A 22022-nucleotide genomic window follows, 5' to 3' on the forward strand; every position below is an offset into this window, starting at 1 on the left:
TAGATAAATGGCTGAAATCCTTAATTTGAATAGAATTTAAATTGAGCCATTATAAGGAACAAGGATATAGTGTGCAGCACAGAGAAATATGGCCATGATTTGTAATAACTTTAAATGGAGTAAAATCTATAAAAATATTGAATCACTATGTTGTACACCTAAAACTAATATAATATTTTAAATCAGCTATGCTTCAACAAATATATATGTATACCCACAATAAACAAAAAAACAAACTGAACTTTTAAAGCATTTGACCATAAATTCAGAGAACTCACATCCAAGGCACAGCCATTAATATAGATTATTAAAAAATTAAGTTACTTTGTAAAACACTTGATAGTTTGTTGAGCTTTTGCAAATACATTACCTTATTTAATTCTTTTAATTTGGGAACTCAATTTGAGGCTGAGAAAACTGAAGTTCAGAATGGTTAATAAACCATCCAAAGTCACATAGCTATTAGGTATTTAACACCAAGTCTTTTAACTCCAAATCCAGTGTTCTTTCTATGCAGAACCTAATCTCAGGCACTGAAACATATATTTACAATGAAATTATTCTTCACAGATAGAGAGGGAGAATGAAGGAGCATTAAGATCACAAGCTCTACCTAGCTTTGAATTCAGCTCTCCTATTTACTGACTATACTATCTTAGATAAATTATTTAATTTTTCTTATTTTTTTCCTTTTCATGTTTAAAATAGAAATAGTAAATGCCTACATTACAGAGCATTATGAGTTAGATAAAATGTTCTAAGTGTTTAGTAAGTATCATATTTTTACCATTATTTCAGCCCTCCAATGAAATATTAACCCCGTTTTGGATTAATGTTCAAAAAAAGGCCATTCATTTATAATGTATTCCCTGATTGGTTAAAAAAAAAAAAACTTAAAGCAAATTATAATAAAAACCTTCTACCCATACAAAAAATAGTTTGAAAATAAAATAAAATGTAAAAAAACATAAAACTATTAATTCTATCATTCTTTCAACAAGTATTTATTGAATACCTTCTGTGCACCAGGCATTGCTGAAGGCACTGGGGATAGAATAGCGAGTGATAAATTCCTGCCCTCATTGGATGGACATGCTACGAAGGGATGTAAACAATAAACAAAAAATATGAAAATATGTATTAAGTCATCTGGTGATAAGTTCTATGGAATAAATAGGGCAAATATGGTGACAAGAAAAAACTGATAAAGTAACATTTGAACAAAGACCTGGGAAAGGTGAAGGTGCTGGTCAGTCCAGGTGGGAAGAATGGTAAATGCAAAGTCCCTGAAGGCATGTGTGCTCTCAGCCTGAGGAGGTCAGCGTGGCCTGCTACACAAGAGGAAGAGGAAGCCAGGAAATAACAGGGGCAGGCTGTGCGTGCCTTGGAGATGAATGCAAGAGCTTTGGGTTTTTATCCATATAAGATGAGAGTAATTGGAGGCTTTTGTGAGTGGCATTACTTCATCTGTAGCACATTTTTAAATAATTATTTTGGCTACTGTGTTCATTACTATAGCTTTGTAATACAGTTTGAAATCAGGGAGCATGATGCCTTCAGCTGTGTTCTTTCTCAATATTGCTTCAGCTTTTGGAGTCTTTTGTGGTTCCATAATATTTTTAGGATTGTTTGTTCTATTTCTGTGAAAAATGCCATTGGAATTTTGATGGAGATTACATTGAATCTGTAGATTGCCTTGGGTAGTATGAACATTTCAACATTATTAATTCTTCCAATCCATGGTCATGGGACATCTTTCCATTTATGTGTGTCTTCTTCCATTTCTTTCCTCAATATTTTATAGTTTTCAGTGTACAGGTCTTTCACCTCCTTGGTTAAATTTACTTTAAGGTATTTCATTCTTTTTGATGCAATTGTAAATGGGATTGTTTTCTTCATTTCTCTTTCTGATAGCTTGTTAACAGTGTACAGAAATACAACAAGATCTTTGTATATTGATTTTGTATCCCTGCAACTTTACTGAATTTGTTTATTAGTTCTAACAGTTTTTTGGTGGAATCTTTAGGATTTTCTATATCAACTCATCCACATACAGTGAGTATTATTTCTTCCTTTCCAAGTTGGATGCCTCTTATTTCTTTTTTCTTGCCTAATTGCTATGACTAGGACTTCTATTCTAATATTATATTGAATGAGAGTGGGCATCCTTGTCTTATTCCTAATCTTAAAGGAAAATCTTTCAGTATTTCACTATTGAGTATGATGGTAGCTGTGGATTGGCTACCGTGTTGGGAACATACTTTTAATAGGCAAAGAATAGTAGCAGCAAAAGTAGTTAGAAGGAAACTATAATAATACAAGCAAAAAATGATGGTGGTTTAGACAAGGATGAGAGGTAGTCAGATTCTATATAATTTTTTATTATCATGATGCAATTTAATGTAACAAATTTGAGCTCAACTAAGCTATCCTGTGCAGTGGAACATGCTAGGTATACAGGAGTAAACAGACTTTGCTTACCCTCAAATCATGTTCCAGCTAGTGATATACACATGTAAATAGCTAGTTGTAACACAAGAAAGAACGAAATAAATCTAAATAATAGTGAAAAATTATTTTGCGAAATCCTTGGACACTTTAAAAAGGATGTGTCTTGTGAGTTGAGCTTGAAGAGGGCAGAGGGTTTCCACAGGCAGGAATAAGAGTTAGATAATTCAGACTGAAAAAATAGTAAGAACAATGTCCTGCATTGAGCAAAAGATCTAATCTCAGTTCACTTCTTTTAGCCTACCTGGGCTGCTTAGAGTCTGCCCTATGCATATGTGGTTCAGAGGTCAGCCAGAGAATTAGGCAGAGTTTATATGCATATTCTGGGGCTCCCTCTCCCAGACCCCTTTCTTCTAGGATTTCCCCTCATTTTCTAGTGCTTACGTGTGATAAGCAGGATTCTAGGATGGCTCCCAAGATTCCTTCCACTTTTTTCCAGGAATACCCCCTACGTTTGAGTTTGGACAAAACCTATGAATATGATGAGATATTACTCCCATAATTATGTTTCCTCATATGGCAAGACAGAGATTATTCTGTGTAGGTATGACCTAATCAGATGAGCCCTTTAAAAGCAAAGAATATTTCTCCAGTTGGTCACAGGGGAAAAAAGTTTAGAGAAACATGCCCTTGCTGGCCAGAAAGAAAGCAAATGGCTATTTTGTGAACTGCTTATAGGAGCCATGTGGCAAGGAACTGTGGGCATCCTCTAGAAGCTGAGAGTCATCCCTGAACAACAGTTGGCAAGAAAACAGGGACCTGAAGGAAATGAATTCTTCCAGTACCAGTGAGCTTGGAAGAGGCCCCTGAGCCTCAGATGAGAATCACAGAGTGAACTAACACCATGATTTTAATCGGTGAGGCCCTGAGCAAGGGACCCAGTTAACCTGTACTAGACTCTGACCCACGGAAACTGTGAGATAATAAATGGGTATTGTTTTAAACCACTTGTGATCATTTGTTACAAAGCCATAGCTAATTCACTCTACGCTAGATGCCCTGAATTCTATCCTCGGGTTCTTCAAGCAGGCAAAACTGCAGTCTTGCCACCATCAGAATTTAATTGCTCCCTAAGATGCAGATGGGGCCTACCCTTAGGGTAAATGTTGTAAAAAAAAAAAAAAGAAAGAAAAAGATAAGAAACTTATCCTATGCCCTTCCTTTCTTCTGTGACTCCCCTCCAAAATCTACCTGCTCCTGTTCACTCTCTGTTGCTTTCAGGTCACCATCTTTTACATTTTATCCAGAGTTTACAGTTGTTATCTGGGGGAGGGTTGATCCAATATAAATGCAGTTTGTTCATTCAGATTCTAGATACATTTTGAAGGCAGAATGATTATGATTTGCTGGTGGATTAGAAGCAAGAGTATGACAAAGAGAGAATTCAGAGATTATCCTGTGGTTTTTGGAAGCAGAAAGGATAGAGTTACCATTTACTGAAGCAGAGAAGACTATAAATGCAAGAAGTTGCATATGTGAGTTAAGAGCTCAAGAAAGAGTACTAAGCTAGGTATAGATATTTGGAAGTTGTTTTTTAAAGCCATGAGACTGAATTAAATCTTCAACAAATTAAATAGAGAAGAGACCCAAAGACTGAGGCCTGGTGCAATTTAAAATTTAAAGATAAAGAGGAGAAGTGAAATCTAAAGAGAAGACTGAGAAATAGCAAGTAATAGTGAAGAAAAATAATGAGAAAATAGTGACCTGAAGTCCAGCTGAAGAATGTTTCAGGGACAAAAGAATGATTATTTGCATTTAATGCTGTGCCAAGTAAGACGGATTTAGCAATGAGGAGGTAAATCTGTATCCTTGACAAGAGCAGTTTCAGCAGATTGTTATAGAAGAAAACCTGATTGGGATGGAGGACAGATGGAAGGAGAATAAGAGTCTGCAAATTTAGGCAACTCTTTAGAGCAATTTTGGTGAACAGAGAAATGGAGTAGTAGCTTGAGGAAGAAGTAGAGTCGAGAGTTTTATTTTGTTGTTGTTTATTTGTTTTTAAGATGAGAGAATTTATATGTCTGTATGTTGATGGGATTAAACAATAGAAAGGGAACGCTGATGATGCAAAAAATAGAAGAGAGAATTATTGTTAGAGCAATGTCCTTGAGTAGATTAGCAAGGATAAGATCTAGTACACAGTGAAGGAATTGCCCTCGGATAGAATCAGGCAAAGTTCATCTGTAGAAAAGGGAGTGAAGGCAGATGATGTGAGTTTAGATATAGGTGGGTGGTTGAAGTATTAGTGGGAACTAGAGGTTTGTGGAAAGAGGAGAAGGTGCAAAATAGCCATTTAGAGAGCGAGAGAGAGTGAGCTAGGAATACAAAATAGCCTCTCTAAACAGTACTGAGGGTCCACTTCAGGTTAGAGGGTCATAATTTTGAAATAAGACCCGTCCGGATGGATTTAATCAAGACTAGGATTTTTCCAAATGTGTACAAAATTCATGATAGGGCAAGGGAGTTGAGGCTATGTGGAATGGAGTGAATATGATTGCCAGTGTAATCTAAGCTAAATCAGGGAGGAAATAAGGTGACTGGATGATAGTGAAAAGATGGTAACAGGAACAAAAAATAGGGGAGACATCGGATGATAGACAAAAAGATAGATAGAACAATAGTAGCAAAAACATGGTTTTTAAGGCTGAGTGATATATATATACACGGGGGTTTATTGCACTATTTTCCTCTACTTCAGGGTATATTTGAAAATCTTCACAATGCAAAGCAGGGTCTTCTTAAGTGGTAAGATGGTTTATGCGGTCGAAGTTGTTGGAGTCGGAGCTCGGGACGAAGTGAGTTGGATAGAGAGGAGGTAGAGCCCCGAGGGCCATCTGACGGAAACTGTGAGGATGGAGAGCACGGAGGAGTTGCAGGCGTCGCTGGTAACAGGGCCTAGGGTATGAATGACCGGGGAGCTAAGTGACCAAGGGAAGGTGGAGGATAAGAGCATTGCAGAAGAGGAGACAAAGGAACCCAGAGGTCAGGCCACCTTAATGCTTATTTGCATGGACAATAAAAGCACTGAGAGTAGTGCTAGAGAGCATGACAGTGAGCCAGACGCAACACCTTCAGAGAAAGGAGAGGGACTCTGGGGAAAAGCTTGACAAACTGGTGGAGTTTCCAGGAGAAACCATTTGGAAGTTACAATGTCATTGAGAAAGACGCCCCCCCCGCCCCCCCCCCCCCCCCCCGCTTACCCCCAGTACCATCCCCACACACCTAGAAGTACAGAAATATGTGAGAGAAAAGAGCTTCCTCTTGAGAGAGCTCTGGGGCAAGTAGTGTCCTCAGGGGAGGGCTAGATATTAAGGGAGAAATTGTTCTACTAAGAATCTAAATTAGTTGGTTACTGCACCTGAATGTTAAATTGGGCTATCCACCTCCTGGCAGTGAAAGTTTCATAAAGGGAGAAATGATAGGTTCTGTAACATGTCCTTAGGACCTGAAAAAAGAAGGCATATAATTTCTTCAAAAGAAACCAACTTTTTCTAAAATCCCGAGAATTTTTTCCATAGATCCATAGTCATTTATATATCTCTAGCAACTAGAACAAAGCTTGGAATATAATCAGAACACAAGAAATGTTTATTTGACCAAACTCATCTGACACGAAGGTTCATAGTGGACAATATCTTTAATGACAGTTTTTGAAGATTAAAAGCTTATCTTAACCCCTAAAGTAGGGCATAGTCATGAGGTTGCTATTGATCTTAGTTTTGAATCTGAGATGATATTTTCAAAAATGAAGCTAATTATAAAATTAGCTGTAGCAGTTCTTTCCCTACAGACACATTGAACAGTGTATTATAGGGCACTGAGATAGTTAATAGTTTTTAGTATTCACTTTTATTCTTTGATTTTGAAGAGGCAAACCTGCCGTGTAAAAGCGCGCAAAGCTAATTAAAGCTTTTCCACTATTTCATTATCTGAATGTAGTTGCAAATTCTGACTTAAAACTCTTATCAGAGGGAGATTCAACATCCCTCCATGAACAGCAAATGAACATTCAATTAACACTTCAATACAAGTGTATTTTAAATAAAAATATACTTTATTGTTAATCTCATTCTTTGCACGTGCAAATATCCAATTTTAAAATCCAAAGACAGCTGCCTCCCTTTTATTCTTTGGGGAAAAGAAGTCTTTTCTTTATTTACAGGGAAGACCCGAATTTTCTGAAGTTGTTACCAAGTTAGAAGAGTGTCTCTGCAACACTGAGGTAAGAACTTTGGCTTCTGAAATATGTCCATTACAAAGGCTTGAATATCCAACGGTGTTGGGGAATGTAGTTAAGGTGGTGCTTGTGGAAAGAAAGTGTGAGTGTCCATAACTCCATTCATATTTTCACCCTGTCAATTAAGTTCTTAGGGTGGAGGAGAATTGACTGCATCTGTAGGGCAAAGGCAAATTCAGAGTGAATTGGGACCCTTCCAACAAATAATCAGGCAAGCAAATGGACATGGGTATGCATAGCTTAAAAAATTGATATGTAAAAATTTTAAAATAACAAATGTGTTAGAAGGTAATTATGTAAATCATGACTTTCTATACAAAATTTCCTACAAACAACAAAATGTAAGCTAAAACATTAAGCCATTGTCCATTTATGTTCAATAAGAACAGGAAAAATTATTACTAAAATTAGCACATAAATTAATTGGGAGGCATTGCTTTTATACCACACATATGTTACATAAAGAGATATGTGTTGGTAATGAGACTAATGGAATTTTCTTTCCTTAATATCAAGGAGCTGTTTGCTTTAATTTTCTCTATAATTGCCTTAATTTTCTATACACCTGTTCGGGAGATAGCATTTGAAAATAGGCAAGGGAACTGAAACATGAGCACTAATTCAAAAATAATACTATATTCCCAAATGCAAGTGAATGCTACAGGAGAGAGGGATGGACATCACACATACAGGCTCACGTATAAACGAGTGTATGGAGGGGCAAAAAATGGGGGAAAACAGCATCAACCTGAGATTGCACAACTAAATCCCAAAATGGAACCATCCAAGGAAAGTTTTCTTTCCTTAAAATCTTAACAAAGAGTGACTGGAACCTAATCTTTTTTTTTTTAATATTTATTTATTTGGTTGTGCTGGGTCTTATTTCTGGCAGGCGGGATCCTTAGTTGCAGCTCATGGGCTCTTTAGTTGTGGCATGCAAACTCTTAGTTGCGGCATGCATGTGGGATCTAGTTCCCTGGCCAGGGATCGAACCTGGGCCCCCTGCATTGGGAGCACGGAGTCTTAACCACTGAGCCACCAGGGAATTCCCTGGAACCTAATCTTTTGGAAAAGTGTTCCAGGTCTGCAATTACTGCCTGCAGTGAGTGGCTCTGTCTCATGACTCTTTACTGGAACTTACAAAGAGGAAGCTTTACTCTTTAAACATAAAACTTCCTTTCCCTTCTCTTCAGTCCTGAAACAAACAAGGTGGAGAGAAGTAGAAGTATATTTGGTGGGACTACAGCAGCCCCTACTAACAAGAGCATCTGCCAGAGGCTTGGGATGTTGAGAGATGCTTTTCAAGCTTGAGTTCCAAGTATCCTCTCACTCTGAACCTTTGTGTTTGACAGAGCAAGGCTGCGCCAAGCCTGGGATATATCCAGTTAGATCAGAGAGTGAATTCCAGAAACAGGGACAATGGCAGGATCTGCTAAGCTAGCTAGTCTTGTTATATTGACCAAGCCTCTTAGCACAATCTCCCCTAGTGGAAAAGACAAATAACTTTGGGCTATATGCAAAGAGAATTTGCTGAACTGGATTGTACTAATTAATGGACTAGAATCATCATTAAGGGTCTTAACTTGTGTAGTTCCCTAAGGCTCTATCCTCTCTACTCTTCAACTTTTTAGTCAGTGGTTTAGATCAAGGTCAGGAAGGCTCTGCTCATCACATTTGTAGATATAGTAAGGTTGAGAGATACAACAAATATTTGAAAGCAGAAAAAGTAGTAGGACATGTCTAAGAAATAATTTAATAGGAATAAATATATCATCATACACCAGAGTCAAAGAAACAATAGTAAAAGAATCAAATGTTGGAGATATGGTTTAGGAGCATCATGAAGGTTAGTGGATAATAAGCTTTTGGGGAGTTAGAATATGAAGTATCTGTCTTGCATCTGAATAAAGAATGTGATCATTCCTCTCTCTCCTGAGATGGCCAAACAAAATAGTTCCCAGTTATGTCCTTTTAAAGGGATAATTAAAACTGGAACACAAATTTTAGGGAATAGAGATCAGAGTGGTGAATGGATTGAAAATCCTGTATGTGAGAGCCAATTAGAGGAACCAGGGATGCTTACCCCAGAGAAGAGAAATGTAGGATGAGTCAACAGCTGTTTTTAAACATTGGAAGAACTGTCATATAGGAAAGGGAATGGCCTAGTTCTCTGTGCGCCAACAGATGGAAATGAAGTACAATAATAGAACTGGTTAATTGTGAGGAAGAACTTTCCAATGGTCAGTGCTGTCCTAACATAAATGAATGGATCTGGAGACAGTGAGTTCCTCACCACTGGAGGTTCCCCATCAGATTGCATAGCTGACTTGAAAAGGATGCACAGAAGAGATTCAATCATTGAAGAGTTTGAAGGTTCATTTCAATACTGACATCACATGATTCTCGGAGATTTACTTAGAAATGTCTTGGCTACTGTGAAGAGTTTAGAATTTATATATATTATTTTTTTTAAAACCAAAATCTGCTTTCTACATGTCTTATGAAATTATAATGTCAAAGCACTAATATTCTCAGTTGTGTTAGGTAGAGTGCATAAGTAACGAGGGTGTCAAAAGTTCAAGAAAACTACTTTCTTATTTTTCCTCTTCTCTTTCTCATTTTCTTCCCTCACACTCTTCTATTTTCTAACTATACTTAACTATTTGTAAATATTTTTTAAAATTCTCTTACAACAACTCTATTTAGTCCTCATGCTTGCTGGACATTAAAGCAGCCTTCATTTTATAAAATGGATGTATTTTTGGGAAAGTGTGTAAATCCATTTTATGTAAAGGGAATAATTTTATGTAAAGGGAATAATTGTAAGCTCCGATTTAAAGGAACTCTGCCATGAATTTCATCACCATAGTGAAAAATGTAGAGAATCTTTTAGCCATTAAATAATAACGTTCTATTTTATGAATCTGATTTGAGCCTACTGTGTTTTGTTAAAGACAAGCATAGGTTTTATGGGTCAGCTCTCATCACAGAGCTGGGTCAAAAAAAGCTAGCCAGGTGTTGCCATCAGAGGCTGAAAGGAAAAGCAAGCTGAGATGAATAGAAATTAAAATATGAGAAATCCTAGAATGGAAAGTTAAAATAAATCTACATTCTACACTATGCTGTTAAGCCTGTTGGATTTATTAATTGGTTGAAATTGACCCTCCTTCACTCAGCTGATGTCTCCTGCATCAAGTAACAGCAGTGGGTCTCTCTCACCTTCCTCTTCTTCTGATTGTCTGCTGAGCCGCGGAGGGCCTGGCCGAAGCCACGTGGCAGCTTTACGGAGTCGTTTTGAATTGGAATATGCTCTAAATGCAAGGTCCTATGCTGCCTGGTCCCAAAGGTAAGTGGTAGTCTAAGCAACAGTTACAAAGTCAAGTCAGATTCCAGAATCTCATCAAGATAATCACCTGATTTGCTTAGTATCAACAGGGAACTTACCACCCCTGTGGCAAACTTTGAAAGGGGAGAACCTGTTTTTCTTCTAATATTTTGACCAAAAATTAGAAATTTTGTTGTCTATTAGTCTAGGTTCTTTAAGCTTCGGGTTAACTCTTGCTTAAGCAAGAATTGTCTAACTACAGCAAGAACTGTCTAGCTACAGCAACAAAAGGAATTTATTGAAAGTATTCTGGGAGTCTTATGGAATTCAAGGAAGAATTTCTTGTGCGGGAGTCAAGAAGCAACTCTGAAGGTCTGAGCACCAAAAGTTCAGTGTTCTGAGAATTACCTTATGACTCAGCAATTCCACCCCTAGGTATATTTCCAAAAGAATTGAAAATAGATACTCAAACAAATACCTGTACTCAAATGTTTATAGCAGCACTATTCGCAATAGCCAAAAGGTGGGGAAAAAAAAAATCCATCAACAGATGAATAGATAAAGAAGGTGGTATCCATACAATAGAATATTATTCAGCCATAACAGGAATGACGTACTGATGCATGCTACAGCATGGATGAACCCTGAAAACATGCTAAATGAAGGAAGCCAGGGACAAAGATCACATATTGTATGATCCTATTTATATGAATATCCAGAATAGGTGTACTAGTCAGTTTGGGTAGCTATAACAAAATACCATAGATTGGATGGTTTAAACAACAGAAATTTCTCACCATGGAGGCTGGAATCTGAGATCAGGGTGCCAGCATGGTTGGGTTCTAGTGGGACTTTCAAATGGCCATTTTCCTGGTTTACAGATGGTCACCTTCTCACTGTACCCTCTCATGGCAGAGAAAGCTCTGGAGTCTTTTTATCTTTTGATAAAGGCATGAATTCTGTCAGATCAAGGGCTTCATTCTTCTGACCTCATTTAACCTTAATCACCTCCTTAAAGGCCCTATTTCCAATACAGTCACATAAGGGGTTAGGGCCCCAACATATGAAATTGGAGGGAGGGGGGACACAATTCTGTCAATAGCAATAGGGAAATCCATAAAAACAAAAAGTAGATTGGTGGCCCCAGGGTCTGGGTTGGGGAGGAGGAAATTGGGAGTAACTGCTTAATGGATACGGGATTTTATTTTGGGGGGATGAAAATATTTTGGAATTAGATAGAGGTGGTGGTTACAAAACATTGTGAATATACTAAATGCCACTGAATTTTTCACTTTAAAATGATTAATTTTATATTATGTGAACTTTACCTCAAGGAAAAACAAAAGCCACAAAAAAAGTTTAAGCAAAGGGGCGAGTCAGAAAAAGAGGAAAACAGAGTTCAGCTTTCTTGCATAGCAAACTGCCATTTACACGCCCCAGTCCCCAATACACAGTCTCCTGCATCCTACGACATTCCTTGAGCAAGTCACATAGCTGAGTCCAACATCGATAGGGAGAGAAAATATACTCAGCCTCTAGCGGGAGGTCCTACAGAGTCATATGGCAAAGGGCCTAAATACAAAAAGCATAATGAAGTAGGAATAAGTACAGTCTGCCATGTGGGAAAATATGATTGGTCGCTTTGGATTATATGGCCACCTCTGGTCTAAACAAATGTGGTTGGAGTGAAGGTGGGGTCATATTTCATGTATGTAAACCTGGTCGCCAATGGCCTGATCTGGATGGAGAACAATAAAGGCAGGCACTGTGAGCTCCATGGATACCCTACAAAGTGCATACTGCAACCCCTGGAAAACCAGAAAAAACTGGCTTAAAATCTCTGTCCTTCCACATGTGCTCCAGAGCATTTATACATGAGCCATTACACATGTGCACTTATACACACACATGCGCATATACACATTCACACATTCTGTCATCAGAGTCAACATTTTTATCCTGAAGGTGGGGAAAGATTATCTGGATTTAGCAAGGATCCTATACCATCTACAAATTGCTACTGTTGCCTTTTTAGCCATAGTTATTATATTCCTGGTCTGACAAAAGAGTTGCAGCTGCAGCTATGAAGAGATGAGAACCTGAATCATGAAGACTTCAATCTATAGAATGTCATGAAGTTAAGTATCAGCAGGCTTGATTGATAACAAGGCAAACTGGACAAAATTCTTCATTGGATTCCAGTCTCTCCCATAATTTCATGAGGGGCTCATAGGCCAAGATTAGATTAGGTTCAGTCACAATATCATCTTCTAATTCCATCTGCTCTTCTTCTTCTTTACTTGTGGTTTCAAAATTAATTATCTGAAGAGACAGATTTTGGTATTTCCAAAGCATAGTCACCGAAGCTTTGTCCACTTGAGGCAGAGGTTAAGAGGATGAGCTGTGTAGTCAGATCCGAGGTTCAGTCTTGGCTTTGCCACTTAAGAGCTCAGTGACCTTGTGCAGGTTACATACGTCTTATATGTAATATACAGATAGTAACACTAGCTCTTAGGATTGTTACTGGGAGAGGCAGTATTGTCACAAGAGTGATTGAGTGAAAAATGCCAACAGATCCAAGCAAAGGATGCAAGTTCCCATAATGTAGGTAGGTAAGTCACACAACTTATAATACATAGACAGCTACCCAGATGGGAGGCACAGCAACACACCCAACTGGGTGAGTTGGGGGTGGAGGGAACACAGCTGCTCTGGCCTTCAAGAACCCGGAAGGTACACCACTACTCCTAAAACTGCCCAAACAGGGTGGGAAAAAATCATCAGGTGTTTTGAGATGCTCCCTTTGATATTCTCACATGGTTTTTTATACCTCCCTGGCCCTTCGGGACAGTTATGGAACCCTGATAAGTACTTGTCTGTCTACTTGGTACAAATTCCTCTTAACAGCCTAGCACACCCTGAGTATTTGTTGTGAGGGTGCATTGAAGGTCAGTTTGTAGTTGTATCACCCCTCTAGTAAGGTCAATCTTCGGACTGCTTGAAATCAACTCCAGAAATAAGTAAAGCATTTAGCTAAGTTGTAAGATGCACCATGTCTGTTTTATTCACATCTGTAACCCTAGTAGCTAGCAGTATAATTGGAATGAAGTCAATATGTAACAAATATTTGTTCTGAAGATAAAAAATTGGATAAACTGGCTCAATAATTTGTAATTATTATTATTTTGGAGCATAATCAGTCAATAAGCTTTAATTATTTTCTCTACTCTTTCCATTTAAATATCTATCACTATTGCACTTCTACTGCATGCCAGGCACTATTTTAGACACTTTGAATACTCATTTAAGTAAACCTTAGAAGTTAGGTATTCCAATTTTTACAGATAAGGAAACTGAGACTCAGAAAGTGTAAGTAACTTTACTAAGTTTATTGAAGCAGAATTGGAGTCCTCACCCAGGACTCTCCTATGCTTCTGAATTTCTCTGGCACAGGAGGTGTCACTTTTCAGAAGTTTGATATATTTTGCCAATACTTGTATTTGCTGGACTTCTTCCAATGTCTTCTGGAAGTCGGTCAGGGAAAGAATTCAATTACTCCTCCCAAGCCTGCCTTTTCAGCATGTGTATAGGAAAGAGCAAATGAGACCAGAGATCAATAGGTTCTTAAAGTCAAAGAATCCAAGGATCCAGCAGGGCCATGAGTTTAACAGCCTGGAATTCAGTGGCTATTTGGTTGCACATTAGAATCACCTGGGGAACTTTTACAAGTACCAGTGCCCAGGACCAATTAAACCAAGATCCATGGGGATGGCACCCAGACTTCAGAGGCTTTTAAAGTTTTCCAGGTGAGCCCAATATACATCCAAGCATGAGAAGCATGCTGGAAGAGAATACTACAATCTAACCTGCCAGTCAATCTGATGCAACTGGTGGGATAAACAAAAGAGGAATGTGAGCACCAAGGTGAAACAGCAGCTGTGACCAGAGGCAACCATTCTGAAGGCTGATTACCTGTGTGGTCTCTCCCAAAAGTCCTTGCAAGGTGCTAGCAACCTCTGATCTAAGAGGCTTTCTAACTAACTCATTACAATCACACAAGGTGTAAGTTTTAGCCCAGCATTATTTTTTCTTAAATAGCAACAAGATATGGCCTGTAGTTCTCACCCAAATGTTCCCAATTTTGGGTCTCAGAGCCCTCAACAATGTCTTAAAAATAGTGCATTTATTTTTTCAATTTTGGGGTTATGAAAGTTACAGCCTGTAGTTTTGTAATTCTTGATTTGACGGGGGTTTTGGTTTCTATTTCCTCATTTGTTTTTAATTATTATTTTCCTTTATAAAATAAATATCAAGGTGGGAAACTGTGTCAGATATCTTCTCCAAAGGTAATAGACATTTGTTAATTCCTGCTGAAACCCCAAACTGATGAAATCTGAGTTTGGGGAAGACACTCCTGAAGTTCTGCCTCTTTTAAAATACTTTGTGTCTTTAGATATATTTGGAAAACTAAGCATGTGGCACTTGCTCCTCCCACAGGGTATGAAATCTCCCATCTTGTACATGGATTACATCATGTAAATTTAGAAATGACAAAGTGATACACAACCTTTCAGATGTGAAAACCAATTAGTGTTTATGTGGGGCTGGGCTCTGAGAATAGAACGCTATGACCTAGTTAGCTGTCCAGGAGAAGAAAGCAGAGATCCAGAGATTGGAACTGTGAAACAGATTGATTTGGAATTAATTTTTCACATTACAAAAGGGTCCATGAAAGGGTTCCTTTAAATAGAAAGCTTGCCTAGTGCACTTAGAATGCAATTCAACTTATAAAAGTTGAATATGTTATCAAATTTTAATTTACACATAGTTTTTCCAGAATGCAGCAACTGTGTAAGATGATAGAACCATGAAACCAATGTTCCTAGGAGGAATGAAAAAAGGAGAGGTGAGAGGCTTGTGTCCACTCGCTCCTGTGGAGCAGGACGGTTTATCCAGTATCAGCCGTAGTGTGGTATCTCCTCACCACCGAAGGGCAAATACTCCCCTTTTTAGTCTACTGCCTCTCCTCCATGCTTCTTTGTACTGAAACTTCCCTCAGACCCCTTAAATGTTCACTTTTCTTCCAATCCCTTCTTCATCCCCAATTTATTTCTCTTGCCAGCTCACCACAATCAGCAGTTTCAATCCATGACTCCAACTCTCTGTCTCTCTCTCGCTCTCTGTGTCACACACACACGTGCGCGCACACACGCACACACACACACACACACACACACACACACACAAAGTTAGCCCCGAGTCCATATGTCCAAACTTGGCTGCTCTGCTTTCTTTGTCATGTCTTTAACTTCTCTCCCTCGAGTCCCAGCTTCCCCATGCCATAATCCACTTAACCCTCTACTGCCAGCGTAATCTTCCTTCTGTAGACCTCCAATTATATCTCTACCCTACTTTAAAACTGCCAGTATTTCCACATTGCCTCTAAAATTAAGTGACGTTATGTCATCCAGAATCCAAAATGACCAGTGAAACACATTTCCAGTTTTACCTCCTACTGAACATCAGATGTTCCAGTGGTTCTAGACATTGATCCCGTCACTTCTCTTCTCAAAAAATGTTCTAGGGTTTTGGGAACTGTAGGAGGTATTTTTTGGTATTTTGGTATTTTTGGTATTTCCCAGTGACAAGGGAGGTGCCACTGATATTTAGTGGGGGGGCCAGAGTGTTGAATTTCCTACAATGTTTTGGACAATCCCACAAAATAAAGAATTATCCTGCACAGAATAACAATAGCATCCCTGGTGACACACACCATAGACAAACTAGAAGTTCTACTATTTCCCATACACACCCCATGTTTAATTTACTGTCAACCTATTCCTATATCCTATTTTTTAACCTCAACATTCCCACCCAATCTTATCAAAATATTAATCAGCCTTCGGTAATATCTAGTCAGCTTGATCACTGTGTCATGAGAGAGCCTTTCCTGGGACTAACGCCTCCACAGTTATGCCTTACCAAAGGCCACGGTAGTTTGTGCCACTTTATACATTTGTGTTATTTTGTCTTGTATTACGATCATTTATTTTTAATTCCCCATTAGCTCATAAATACTTTAAAGGAAGAAATTTTCTTTTGTGTTTTTTTTCTGGTGCCTACAATATCTCATTTATAACTGAACTGTAAGTGGTGAATATTAAATATTTTTATCTATAATATATTAGAGGAATCATTAGTTGGGCTATGAATACCATGCTTTGTATTTCTGAAATTTGAGTAAAACTGTGGCGCTCAGAATTTTGACCCTTACTTTCCGGTCAAGTTCAAATTTTTTTTGTTCAAAAATAATGAACGACCAGTTAATTCAAACTTCTTTCCATCCCACCCCCTCACTATTAGGGCATTAAATGTCTGCTTATTTCTTTGTAATAAACAAACGAATAGAATTTGGGTGCTGGAAACGTGTGACGAAAGAAGGCCCTGACACATTCATTCCCAGTGTGTTTTAAAAGGGGAGTTTGCTTTGAGTTGAGGTAGTTGAGAAAGGTTTCGCTGAAGAGAGAGATGATGGAAATATAGTTCAGGTATAAAGAGAACAGGATGAACAAACATGAAATAACGACCATGAACTTTCTTTTCCTCCTTTTTAAAAAGAATAGTCATCCCTTTCCCAGTGATCTATAATAGTAGTTCGTGCACATATCAAGGATCTACATTTAGATAGGTCTGTTTTCAGTTTTTCTATTCTGTTCCACTGGGACATTTGTTTATCCCTGTGTCAGTTGTATACGATTTTAATTACAATAGCATTATTAAACTCTTGATTTCTGGTAGGGCACATCCCATCTTGACTATTCCTGATTATTCTTGACTTTTTCTCTTCCATATAAATTTTATAATCAGCTTGCATTTTTCACAAAAATGTAAGATTTTGATTATAGGTATTTTAAACCTATAGATCAATATGGGAAGACATGACATCTTTATGATATTGAGTCTCCCTTGCCATGAACATAGTACTTTTTGTATTTATTTAGATGTTCTTTAACATCTTTCAGTTAGGTTTTATAATCTTCTCTGCAAGGTTCTTATACCTTTTGTCATGTTGATTGTTACATTCATTGTGATTGCTGAAATAATTTGAATTCATTGCTACCATATTATTTTATTCTCTCTGGGTTTTTTTCTCACTCTGTCCTTTTCCTGTCTTCCTTTGGATTATTTGAACAGGCACTCCGGTTTTCTGTTCCTTAGTGGGTACCCTAGAAACTTTAACATATTAAACTTAATAAATTTTATATTAATATACTTGTCCTACTCCCAAATAAAAGAGAGATTTTAGAGCATTTTAGTTTCATTCATTCCCTCCCCAATTATATACTCTATCCATTATTTTATTTTATTATGATTTTTCTAATTCCACAGCTTAGATATTATTTTATTGTTTTACACGGCTATGGTTTATTTAGACTTAAATAACGCAGGCTCAGTAGTGATGGTGCACGGGCTTAGTTGCTCCGTGGCATGTGGAATCTTCCTGGACCAGAGCTTGAACCCATGTCCCCTGCATTGACAGGTGGATTCTTAACCACTGCATCACCAGGGAAGCCCTCTGTTCTCTATTTTATGGCCCCATAATGGGAGATATGTAACCAAGTTTGGAAAAGCTATGGTATCTATCATGAAGCTACATAAAAACAGAGGGATTTTAAAAGCTGCTGGGATGTTTGATGTCAGAAGAGGCTACCCAGGTAAAAGGCCAAAAAGAACAGCCTTCCTTCGCAAGAGCATTAGTTCATGAACCCATTCGTCCCCTTAGGTAACGCTCACCTGGGATTCTCTTATCTTACTATTGAACGGAAAAGGAGTTTTCCATTCTGAAAACACCTTTATTTTCCCTCTTTCTTGAAATATATTTTAGTGGATACGGGATTTAAAGTGTTTAATTATTTTCCCCTGCACCTTTAAGATGCTTTTCCACATCTTTGTTGTTGTTGCTGCTGTTAAAATATCATCTGTGAATCTAATTGTCATTTCCTTTATTTTCAATCTGCCCTTTCTAATTGCTGTTAGAATTTCTCTTTGTCTTTGGTATTGTACAGTTTAACTATGTTGTATATAGGTATGGATTTATTTTTATTTATCTTGCTTTGAATTTATTAGATGTCCAGAATCTGAAGATTGATATCTTTCATAAATTCTGGAAAATTCTCAGTCACTACCTCTTCTAACATGTCTTTACCCCATCTTCTCTCTTCTCTCTTTATGGAATTCTAATTAGATGTATTTTAGATCTTCTCACTCTACTTTCCACATTTCTCACTCTCTCTCTTTTTTTAAATTTTCCACCCTTTACTTTCTCTATGCTGCTTTCTGGTAATTTCTTCAAATCTATCCAGTACACTTGGTAGCTGGATCAAATATGCTGTTCTCTTCATTGCATTTCTAATTCAATTCATGTCTAGTATCTATTCCAATTCTAGAAATTGTATAGCTTTTGCAATTTGACTAGACTCTTTTGAAAATCTGTTTCTTCTACACACTTCTAAATTATTTCTTCTTTTCATACACATTTATTTTAGATTCTATTAATATATCTGAATATCTGCTATTTCTGTATCTGAAGTTTTTGGATATAATTATGTGGTTCATTGTTTCTGAAAATTCTTGCTCCTTGTTTTAAAATGTATTTAGAAATTTTTGTTTCTATTGTAGCTCATATTCCTTGGAACTTTATCACTGGCAATTTTATGACCCTTATTTGGTGTAAGTTACTTCACAGATGATTTGCTTTTGCTCTTTCTGATTATCTGGGGACACTAACCCACCGAACCACTTAAAAACTTCAACTTGGAGTTTTCCATAAAACACATGTAGTGATATTTTTGTTTGAAAACTTGCATGTGAATGGACTTGTGGATGGGACCTCTCAGGGCAAATATTTCATTTTTTCATTTTTCTCAGTTTACCTGGAGTCAAGGATGACATAGAGCAATTATCCTCTGTATCTTCCTATGTAGAATGGATGTTATTATTCCTGGCTCACACCCAATCTTGGTGTTGTCCTTCAAAGATTTTAGCTTTATACAGGTGTTTATTATCTGACCTCCCACCTGGCTTGGGCCTATGCTATTTCTCCCATGTAGTCCAATAAAATTCAAGCTTTAGGCCCACAAGAATCAGTAGAATAGCTTCTTCATGGCACTTACATCTACCTGGAAGTATAGTTTTAGCCAATTACTTACTTTTTTATTGGTATCTACACTAAATTGTAAACATCATGAGCATGAACGTCTCTCCTTTTTGATTCTGTGTCTCCAGTACTTAGAATAGGGTCTAATAGGCGCTAAATACCTACTTGTGGAATGAATGAATGATCATGATAGGTCTCACAACATTATTCCATTTAATCCTCACAACGATCTTATGAAGTAGGCCTCCTGGTTTCCATTTTTCAGTTTGTTTTACAACTGAGACTCCAACGATTTAAGTAATTTTAATGAAACTGTATAGTGGAAAAATGGTAATTAATAGTTGAATCTGGGCCTATCTGGTGGTGTTTCCATTACACCATGCTGTCTCTGGAGACTATGCTTGGCCAACATGTTTGAACTGTCTTTAAGAAGCAGAAACTTCTAACCTCTGGTTTGGGCTTTGAGGATAATCAGCAGGGAGCTATCCAGAGTACTGAACTACCTCCCTCGAAAACTCTTCCAGCTTCAATGGAACATAGCTCATTCAGTCTATGGCCAGTACAGCCTTTGATTGAAGGAAAAATTTCCCTTCTCACTCTGACTACCTCTGATACTAGCCACTTTACCTCAGCTTATGCCTGCTCATAACAGATCTTTATAATCAGCTGCCTGCACTGATACACACCTAACCTGAACAAAACAAATTCCACATATGCTGCCTCATTCACGAGCAGACCATGGCCTAACCCTGCCCTCTCCCTCTTCTTTAATCATGTCTCTGGAAACCAGCCTGACTCCCTGGCCACATTTCTAGAAGCAGCAAAAACGAATCAGAACATATAAAAAGATAAACTCCTTCCTTCTAAATATTTGGGGACCAGTTTTGAACATTATTTTAGTATGATTTCTTTATTGAATTAAGTACATTGTAAAACCAGACATTTTTTTCTCATTAAATGTACTCTCTACTACAGTAGTCAATTGAATTCACTGTATTTAAAAAAAAAAAAAGAATCTTTTAGCTGATATTTTTGTTCAACAAAAAAAACCTATCCAGTGATGAGGGTTTCATGAGTTTTTCAGTCCTGGAAATGAAGACAAACACTGCCCTTTAACTCATAAACACAATGAAGGCCCAGAATCTTTTAGCTGATTCTACATAGAAATAATTTTAAGATCTGTAAATTTAAGAAAATAATAAGAAGATAGCATCTTTGGCTTTCTGAACTGGTTTTTACTTGTTAAACATCGTTGATTTAAAACATCGCATCTAGTGTTTACAAAAGAACTCAGTGTGTATGAGAGCATCACATTAATACCTAATCCTCAATTCAGCAATGTCTTCTGAGCTTGTAGAGAGTGGTCTAACTCACTTGACTTAAGTTCTCTGGGCCTTGCTCACATTGTTTGTATAGTGAGCAGAGTAAGACATTGCTTGCCTAATCAAGGGAGAAGAAGACTTTTTTTCGCAGGACAGTTATCACCTCTGGGATGTATAATTTTTGTGACACTCACTTTCTGAAGGTCAGTTACCAAGCTCATTAAGGGTCTGTGCTGGAAAAATATAAAAGCCAAAGGAGAGCAGCTGGAATCTAAGCAAGTGCCATGCCTGTCAATTGCCTTTTATCTCTTTCTTTTTAAGCTCAAATCTGCCCATAAATTTTTTCTAATTAACAAAAGCAGAAAATTTCTTAATGTCATGGGGTATGGGGTGGAGAGAGAAAATACATAGCTATGCATGTTGTGTGAGGGTGTGAAAGTACTTCTTATACCTCTTCATTATGTGCTTGAATGTCATCTAATAAGGAGGGAAATTTAAAGAAAGTGGAGGAAGTTAAAACTATTTCCATAAAGGTCAAAAAATAAGCATATCCATCTATTTATATTTATACAAAACCTCTTCACCACAGCCCTAGGTACCATACCCAGAAAGCACTGTAGTGAAATAAGAAAACAATTCCCAGAGGCACACATACACACAAAAAGTGAAAGGAAGACGGAAGACTGTAAATTGATTGCTGGTGCTCTCTGCATCTCATGTTGCTGATATCCTACAAGTCATCAAAATTGGAAATAGTCTGTTCTGAAATGCAATAGGGCTCAATGTAAGAACTTCCTTTCAGCTAATGTGGACCTACAGCAGTTGTGTTAGTAGCTCTTTTCTAGTTGCCTTGCTCTCTAGCGCCACCTAGCAATCAGTTGACAAAGCACCGTTGAGGCTTTCGGCCCTCTGACTGCTGTACTGAGGAGAGAGGCTTAGAGATTTCACTGAACAGAGGCATTCAGCCTTAAAGTTAGGAGCAGGTGAAAAATGTCAATTCTTTCCTTCAGTTCCTTGACTTTAAAACCACCCTTAGTTTGAAACAGCCTGTCTCCATGAAAAATGTAAAAGAAAGAACATCAAACAAAATATTCTGTTCAAAAGAGGAAATGATGAAAAATAGGAAATTAATAAAAGTGAAGAAATGAGAGGAGCCCTACATGTGTAAAATTGACACCTTTTTTATAAGCTTTAAGGACCTGATTTATTGTCAAGCAAAAAAGATTTGCATGAAAAGAGTGAGCAAGTGACATATGTAGGTTACCACATATGCACTTGAGAGAGGGAAAGATGCAGCTCTTACCACGGCTGGTGCTGTAATCTCGTGTTCTTTTCTATCCTTCAGCAGAGCTTGTTAGCAACCTAAAATGGGCTCCCTCATAACCCAAAGGGTGAGCCAGAGTGCATTTCCCTCTTCAAGCATTTTGTAATACTAATTAACTAATTCCCAGCCACAGGAAGGGAACCTGCAAA

At 37.7% G+C, this 22022-nt stretch overlaps 1 protein-coding gene across 1 annotated transcript in view; it reads left to right on the plus strand.

Moving 5' to 3' along the window:
* TNNI3K (TNNI3 interacting kinase) overlaps window positions 1-22022 on the plus strand; it is a 311246-nt gene that overhangs the window by 246364 nt on the left and 42860 nt on the right. The window contains exons 24-25 of the mRNA XM_059924452.1: window positions 6671-6730; window positions 9922-10091. Of these exons, the coding sequence (XP_059780435.1) occupies window positions 6671-6730; window positions 9922-10091 (230 nt within the window). The remainder of the gene's footprint in view (window positions 1-6670; window positions 6731-9921; window positions 10092-22022) is intronic.

Source organism: Balaenoptera ricei, chromosome 1 (assembly GCF_028023285.1).
Source record: "Balaenoptera ricei isolate mBalRic1 chromosome 1, mBalRic1.hap2, whole genome shotgun sequence".
In the NCBI taxonomy this organism is placed as follows: Eukaryota; Metazoa; Chordata; class Mammalia; order Artiodactyla; family Balaenopteridae; genus Balaenoptera; species Balaenoptera ricei.